The sequence below is a fragment of the Hyaena hyaena genome, unplaced genomic scaffold, assembly GCF_003009895.1.
Source record: "Hyaena hyaena isolate Hyena2069 unplaced genomic scaffold, ASM300989v1 scaffold_156, whole genome shotgun sequence".
In the NCBI taxonomy this organism is placed as follows: domain Eukaryota; kingdom Metazoa; phylum Chordata; class Mammalia; order Carnivora; family Hyaenidae; genus Hyaena; species Hyaena hyaena.
The window spans coordinates 1,550,139-1,558,874 of record NW_024080788.1 but is presented as its reverse complement, the minus strand read 5'-3'; the positions used below and the strand labels follow the sequence as shown (position 1 = coordinate 1,558,874).

General features: G+C 42.0%; 1 protein-coding gene across 1 annotated transcript in view; it reads left to right on the top strand.

Moving 5' to 3' along the window:
* The first annotated feature begins 5,094 nt into the window (after positions 1 to 5,094).
* The window catches only part of FAM81B (family with sequence similarity 81 member B), a 56,748-nt gene continuing 53,106 nt past the window's right edge, over positions 5,095 to 8,736 (top strand). The window contains exons 1-3 of the mRNA XM_039239355.1: positions 5,095 to 5,132; positions 7,534 to 7,613; positions 8,248 to 8,345. Of these exons, the coding sequence (XP_039095286.1) occupies positions 5,095 to 5,132; positions 7,534 to 7,613; positions 8,248 to 8,345 (216 nt within the window). The remainder of the gene's footprint in view (positions 5,133 to 7,533; positions 7,614 to 8,247; positions 8,346 to 8,736) is intronic.

Here is an 8,736-nt window from a genome sequence, read left to right as displayed (position 1 = left end):
GCTTGCTGGCAAATGGAAGGAAGAGGAGTAGACGGATAAAAACTGCAAGTTGGAACGACAGCAAATTCATGGGTGGCACCTGAGGAGAGAGACTTCCTAGCAGGATATGGTTTGGCCTTGGGGGAGGTGCAGATGGTAATTCGGACGTGAGGCAGTTGTTTCCAGAGGAGAAAGCTCCTCCGGCACTGCTACAGTGTAGGAAAATTCACTTAGACACAAGATCTAAACAGAGATGGAGGGGGGGAGGGTGGACTGGATAGGTGGATGGATGCATGGACACACGGGCAGGCAGGTGGATGAACAAACAGATGACTGTTTATACAGTGTGTATATATATAGTTTATACAGTAACACAGTATAAACAAACAAAGAATGAAATATTGCCATTTGCAACAACATGGTTGGAACTAGAGAATATTATGCTAACTGAACACTAACTAAACAAACACAGTATACAGTGTGTGTGTGTGTGTGTGTGTGTGTGTATATATATATATATATATATATAGTTTATACAGTAACAATTTTAGGAACATCAAAGAGGTCCACTGACCAAAATTGTGTTCTCTGTAGGACTTCTGGGATACCAACATTAGAAATTCTTTCCTTTGGGGCGCCTGGGTGGCTTAGTCGGTTACGCGTCCGACTTTCGCTTAGGTCATGATCTCGCGGTTCGCGGGTTCGAGCCCCGCGTCGGGCTCTGTGCTGACTGCCAGCTCGGAGCCTGGAGCCTGTTTCAGTCTGTGACTCCCTCTCTCTCTGACCCTCCCCTGCTCACGCTGTCTCTCTCTCTCCTATAAATAAATAAAAAAATATTTAAAAAAAAAAAAAAAAGAAATTCTTTCCTTTGAGTTTTTCACTGGGGGGTGCTTGGATCTCTGGATCAAAATAAGCTTGAAATTAGGTGGGGTGGAGCCTACGAATCTATGGTTTAAGAAGCTCTCCAGGTGACTTTTATACACACCTGGAGAGTGAGTGTTTTGCTCGTTTTCCTCTGTTCAGAACTCTGTTTATACGTGCGAATTTAGTTGGGGTAGGGCTTAGGAGAGTGAATGTTTGAATTACCTGAACTAAGGCATCGTTCCTTGTCAGGCATAAAGTCCATATTGGATGTATCAGATCCTTTCTAACACACAACTGGCGGCAAGTCGGACAGCAAAAAGACAGAGCAAGAAATATTTGATGGTGGAGAGAGGGGCCTGTCCTCTCTCTAAGTGCCAGTGCAGGGCTCTAGGCAGGAAGAGTCCCTGGAAATGTCCTTAGGGCAGCAAAGACAAGAGTCAAACTACAGTGAGAGCCACTCACATCTTAGGAAGTACCAGTCATGCATTATGAAGTTCAAGTAAAATGCGGCTCCTTTCACCACTTTGTGCCATGTTCATTACCTAAACCCAAAGAGAAATCACCTGTACTTCTGAATTCCTCTGTAAAATGTTATCTGCACATCTTGATGGACTTAACTTATTCATTCATTTAACAAGTATGTATTGATCACTTAACATGTGCTGACGCTGTTCCAGGCATAGAGGCAGAGCAGTGAACAAAAAAGATAAAAATTTCTGCCCTCGAGGAGCTAAGATTCTAATAGGGAAATCAATAAGAAAAGTAAAATGTATAGGATACATATAAATACCAAGGGGAAATACAGCAGGAAATAGTAATAGGAAGCATATAGTTTTAGATAACCAGGGAAGCCTCCCTGAGAACGTGACATTTGAATAAAGACTAGAAGAAAACAAGGGATGTGCAGAGGGAATATCCAGGGTAAGTGCCTTTTTTTTTTTTTTTTGTCACTCTTAGGAACATCCTTTTAATTTTTTGAAGCATTTGTTTACATTCCAGTTACTTAACATACAATGCAATATCAGTTTCAGATGTACAATATAGTGATTCAACACTTACATACATCACCCAGTGCTCGTCACTGGTGCACTCCTTAATCCCCATCACCTATTTCACCCATCCCCCAACGCCCCTCCCCTCTGGTAAGCATCAGTTTGTTCTCTATAATTAAGAGTCTGTTTCTTGGTTTGCCTCTCTCTCTCTCTCTCTCTCTCTCTCTCTCTCTCTCCTTTTTTCCCCACTATGCTCATTTGTTTCTTAAATTCCATGTACTAGGGAAATCATTTGAGTCTTTCACTAACTGATTTATTTCAGTTAGAATAATATTCTCTAGCTCCACTCATGTTGTTGCAAATGGCAAGATTTCATTCTTTGTATGTCTGAGTAATATTCCATTATATATAAATATATATATACCACATCTTCTTTATCCATTCATCAGTCGATGGACACTTGGGCTGTTTCCATAATTTGGCTATTATATATAATGCTGCTATAAACAGCAGCATGCTTGTATCCATTTGAATTAGTATTTTTGTATTCTTTGGGTAAATACCTAGTAGTGTAATTGCTGCATCAGAGGATAGTTCTATTTTTAACTTTTTGAGGAACCTTCATACTATTTTCCAGGGTGGCTACATCAGTTTGCATTCCCCCCAACAGTGTAAGAGGGTTGCATTTTCTCCACATCCTTACCAACACCTATTATTTCCTGTGTTGTTGGTTTTAGCCATTCTGTCATCCTCAATGGGGAAAAACTGAGAGCCTTTCTTCTATGATCAGGAACAGGATAGGGATGTCCACTCTCACCATTGTTATTTGACAGAGAAAGTGGACGACTTAGCTAGCCTCAGCAATCAGACAACAAAAAGAAGTGAAAAAGAAGCAAAAGTAAAAGGAAGACCACAAAAGAAGTAAAACAAATTAGCAAGGAAGAAGTCAAACTTCCACTATTTGCAGATGACACAATACTCTACATGGAAAACCTGAAAGACTCCACCAAAAAATTGCTAGAACTGATACGCCAATTCAGTAAAGTTGCAGGATACAAAGTCAGTGTACAAAAATCAGTTGCATTTCTATATACCAATAATGAAGCAGCATAAAGAGAAAGAAAGGAATTAATCCCCTTTACAATTACACAAAACACCATAAGATACCTAGGAATAAAGCTGACCAACGAGATGAAAGACCTGTCCTCTGAAAACTATATAACACCGATGAAAGAAATGGAAAGACATTCCATGCTAATGGATTGGAAGAACAAATACTGTGAAAATGTCTATACTACCCAAAGCAATCTACGCATTCAATGCAATCCCTATCAAAATATCACTAGCATTCTTCACAGAGCTAAAACAGGGCAGGTGAACTTAAGCAGAGGCAACAGTAAGGTCAAAAGCCCTGAGGCAAGAGACTGCCAGTGTGTTCCAGGGTAGCAGGCCAGTCTCTATGGCTGGAGAAAAGTGAGCAAAGAACAAAGATATAGAAACTCAGGTCAGATGGCTATAGGAGGACTCTATCACATAGGCTCCAATGTGATTTTGTAGTTATTACAAAGGTTTCATCCTTTACAAGATGGAAAACTATCGAAGGACTTTGAGTAAATGAGTTTCGTGATCAGTCTTAACTTTGACAACATCACTGGGTATTTCAGTGAGAACAATTTATGGGTGGCAAGTTAGACTGAAGAAGGGAGATTGGTTTTAGAAAGCCATCGCCATAGTCCAGAGGAGAAACAATGGTAGCTTGGACCAGTGTGGCAGCAGAGGAGGGAGTGAGAAGTGACCCATTCTGGATATATTTTTTTAGGTGGAACAAACATAGGGTATGAAAGAAAAAGAGAAGTAAAGGAGATTTCCAAGGTTTGGAGCCTGAGCAAATGGAAAAAGGCTGGTGCCATTTACTGCAATAGGGAAAGCCGTATGGGGAGTGGCTCTGGGAGGAGGAAGGGATTTCAGGGATCACCAGCTTATAGTGATGAGACTGGGTGAGCTCATCCTGGCGGTGAGTGTGGGAGTGCTAGGAATGAACTCCGGGGCCCCCGCACTCACAGGTGGGGTGACCAGCCATTCTGGTTTGCCCAAAGCTGAGGATTCCCGGGACATGGGACCTTCAGGAAGCCTCAGAAAACTGAAATCACTGATCACCTATTCAGATGATGAGGGCAGGGAGATGAATGAGAAATCCATGGGAAAGAATAGCAGGACCATGAGAGACATGTTGCCCTGGGAGCCAAGTAAGGAAAAGACAGACCTCGGCTGTTTAATGCCACTGGTGGGGCAAACAGGAAGACTGACAGCTGACCACTGGACAGACAACAGAGAAGTCACAGGGGACTGTGACAAGGACAATGTTAGTGGAACTTGCCTGGGACAGAAAGCCTGATTTTAGTCATTCAAGAGTGTCTTAGTCTGCTCAGGCTGCTATAACAAAATATCATAATCTATGTGGCATAAATGACATAAATTAATGTCTCAATAGTTCTGGAAACTGGGAAGTCTGAGATCAAGGCGCTAACAGATTCAGTTCCTCGTGAGGACTCCCTCTACTTAGCTTGGAGACACCTACCTTTTCATTATGTTCTCACTTTCCTCCCCGTGCGCGCACCCACACACACCCCCCCCCCCACACACACACACACAGATTGAGATTCCTTTCTCTTCCTATAAGGCCATCGATCCTATCAGATTAGGACCTCACCCTTATGACTTCATTTAACCTTAATTACCTCCTAAAAGTCCTTATCTCCACATACAGTCCATTCGGGGTTAGGGCATCAACATATGAAGGGGATGGGAGTAGGGGATGACACAACTTAGACCACAGCAAAGAGTGAAATTAGAAAGAGAAAAATAAAAACACTTTCAGGGAGTTTTCCTGTGGAGAAAAGGGGGGAAAGTGGTAGTTAATATACAGGATTAAAAGAAGGTTGGTTGTTTGTTTTGAGGTGGATAGAAGGGGGGTGGAAATAGGTTTGTGCTGTGATGAGAATGATGTAGCAAAATGGGAAGAGGGTCCTCGAATAGGTGAGGACCTCCTACTTAGGAGTAGAACCTAAGGACACCTGGAGGACAGGCCTGAACAAGAACACAGATGGGCTCATTCGCTGGAGCAGGAGCAAGGGCAAAATTTTTGGACAAAGATGCATGTGGGTCTGTGGATGTAGCATGTGGGCTCATCACAATTCTGTTCTGATAATTCTGTTTTCTTGATGAAATAGACAGGAAAGGTCGTGAGCTGAGAGGGAGGATGGCAGCAGCCGATGGCAGTTTGAGGGCAGAGGAAAGGTAAGAGGGTCATCTAGGAGAGTAGGAGGGTTCTGGGAAAGGAAATAGAATTGCCAGGGAGCATTAAGGACTCCCTTCACGTTGAGCACCCTATGCAATGGAAGTCCAGCACTTACACCTTAGCAGAATCCAGTATGATCATCCCAGGAAGGGGCTGTACACAAGGCTAAGGGTTAGCTGCCTTGGGGTCTGGCCAGTCAGGGTTTCACCATCCACGTATGTGAGCCAATCTCTCTGAAACTCCTTATATTTTATCTGTAAAACCAGGATATTCATGTCTGCACTGCCTCTCTTAGAAGAATCATGAGATGGTACCTGAAGAACATCTTCTAAAATGTTAAGTGTTCAACACATCAGAAGACATTACTAGAAAACTGTCCTAATATACTGAGCCTGTTAGAATAAGATATTTTCTTTAAATTTTTTTGAATGTTTATTTTTGAGGAGACAAAACATGAGCAGGGGAGGGGCAGAGAGAGGGGGAGATACAGAATCTGAAGCAGACTCCAGGCTCTGAGCTGTCAGCACAGAGCCTGATGCGGGGCTTGAACCCATGGACTGTGAGATCATGACCTGAGCCGAAGTCAGACAGTTAACCAACTGAGCCACCCAGGCACCCTGATTTTTGTGCTTTTAGGCTCTACTCTTGGTAGGCCTGGATTAGGATAGATCTTGGAAGATTATTGCCTTCTAGGAAGGATTTTACATACATTGGGCAGGTGGCTATCCAACGGTACAAATATCCTGTTGCATTCCTATGTTAATAATCAAGAAATCATTTAGAGAACAAATTAGATTCTTATTTCATTGGAGTCCATTTTTCTAGCCAAGTGCCATGGACTAGAAGCAGAATTCAAGGAGAAAGAGAACCACAGAAAGTTTCTTAGCAAGGTCAAATCCAGTTTTTCTTTCTCACACAGACCCTGTATCTATTTCTTGGATAATTGTCACATTTAGAAATAATCACTAATAATAGGTACCTTTTAGTGAATTTGCAGCTTGACACTCAGTTGAGTACTTTAAGTGTATCATTGTGTTTATCCTCAACCACCTCAGAAGATCAGTATTATCAGGGGGCGCCTGGGTGGCCTAGTCGGTTAAGCGTCCGACTTCCGCTTAGGTCATGATCTCGTGGTTCGTGGGTTCGAGCCCCACATCGGGCTCTGTGCTGACTGCCAGCTCAGAGCCTGGAGCCTGTTTCAGAGTCTGTGACTCCCTCTCTCTCTGACCCTGCCCTGCTCACGCTGTCTCTCTCTCTCCTAGAAATAAATAAAACATTAAAAAATTTTTTAAAAAATCAATATTATCAGCACACTTTACAGATGAGAAAACCGAGTCTTGAAAAAGTGAGGTCACTTTGCCCAGTTAGCTGTTGGTTGAGGAGTCAGGGTTCTAATCCACTCTCTTGGTATCCATAGCCATTGCTCTCACTCAAGGTGTGCCGTTTGCCTTGGTGCTTGATAAAATGATGATGAGGATGGTGTAATGAGCCATCTGGGCAGTTTGCAAACCATGAAATACTGTAGTTCTAAGTTTTAAGGGCTTAGCACTAGAAGACATACCACTGGAGCAAAAATCATAGGCGACATTTATCTGTGGGATCTGAGTTTGTCATTTGGCATCCTGAGCATCATGTGTCTTGAGAGCAAGGCAAGTCTGGCACCATAATTTGAAAAGTAACTCAACCTTTAATTTCTGTATATGAAAACCAAGTAGTATTACCAAAATAGACAAATTCCAGTTTTATTTATTTTTTAATTGTTTTATTTATTTCTGGGGGCGGGGAGAGGGAGGGAGGGAGGGAGAGACAGCGTGAGCAGGTACAAATTCCAGTTTTAGGACTCAGGAGAATATTTCAGAGCTGAAACAATCAACAATCTTTTTGACCAAGTAACTGAACATGATTTTCTCTACAGAGGCAAAGTTCAAGATTTTAATTGGCTTAAAGCCGGTACCCACCATGCCTGTTGTTAATGCTTTCTTTGTGAGACTCCCCATAGCGGCCTACAAGAGTTGACTTCCTGAACCAGCACACTTGGAAGAAGATTGGGGAGTAGGAATTCATTCTCTTTGTCTAATTTGATAGAAACTGGTCTTCCATCAAATGTGAAGGTGAAATCAGGGGGAGGTGTGAATGTTAGCCTAAAAACAACCACTTCCCATCCAATGAGACCAAGAGTTGAATGACCTAGTGATGTTACGACAATGAGCACTAACAAAAGCCTTTGAAGCTCTGAAATCCCAGGGGCTTGACTTAAAGTGTGGGGGTCAACCCTACTGACCTCACAGATCCTTCCTGCAGTCACAATGCTACTGAGCCACCTCAGGAAGATGCCCCAGAAACATAAAGACATTAGTTAGATTGCAATCCAGTTTCCTTAGTGCTTTGGCTTTCTGAAAGACAAAGCAAAAAAGCTCTGGTCCCTTTCAAAAAAAAATCAACAAAAAATAAAGCCAAGAAATCAAGCATCATGAGCACAGGTATCTAACCCATGGATTACCCAAGGTCTCTAAATTCTCATTCTTTACTACCTTACTTATATTTCTTATTACATATAAACAAGGTAATAAATCCCAAAGAAGATCCTTGGATGGCTTGGGCACAATAGGGCAAGAAATCTTTTCCTATTATTTTATAACGGTTTGATCTAAATGAGTTTGTCTCAGCAACATTTCCTAAATGTCTAATGGAAGTACCTGGGATGAGAAAGTCTTGTAGCTGACGATGGGTGTGATGGGGACCTGGTGAAGAAATGATGTAGGGGAGGACAGAAGAGGAGGGTGTAAAGTAAATTAGAAGTCTCCCTTGGGGCACCTGGGTGGCTCAGTTGGTTAAGCAGCTGACTTCAACTCAGGTCATGATCTCACCGTTGGTGGGTCGGAGCCCCATGTCAGGCTGTGTGTCTGCTTCAGATTCTGTGTCTCCCCCTCTCTCTGCCCCTCCCCGGCTCTTTCTCTCTCTCTCTCAAAAATAAATAAACATTAAAAAAAATGAATAAGCCTCCCTTAACCATATGTACAGAAACTGCCCTTAATTTTAAAGAAAAGATTAACCACCACTGCGAGAATTCACTTGCCTTAGTTCCTGATCTAAGTCAGCATTCTGGTTGCCTAGATACGGATGTAAACAAAAATGCCTCCCCGGCTGCAGAAGAACATCGGAATGAAGCTGATGGCCCCCGTCCTGGCTCAGTCAGTGACCAAGAAAAGAAAGCAAGTATTTTAGATATTCATAGTAAACATAGAATATTTTGTTCAGCTTCTTTCATGCTTAGCATTGTTCAGAGAGGCCTAAGGAATTCTAAAAGAGTTGCTTTTCTTTTCACTCTACCTACATTTCTTGTTTGTTCTGCTTTGAGAAAGTGATTGATGACAGCACAGGCTGAAAAGGAAAAGGGCCTCAAACTGTGAATACATTTATTGGATTGACTTTTAATATGCAGGGCTAAATAGTAACTAAAAACTGACGGTTATTTTTTATAAAGATTCAAAAGAAACTATGATAAATTCAAGATACAGACTTTATCTCTAACATGAAAAAGAAAATAGCTAAACAGGTTTCTTTTATTGGTACTTGTCATTAATGAAAAAGAACATTCAAAGA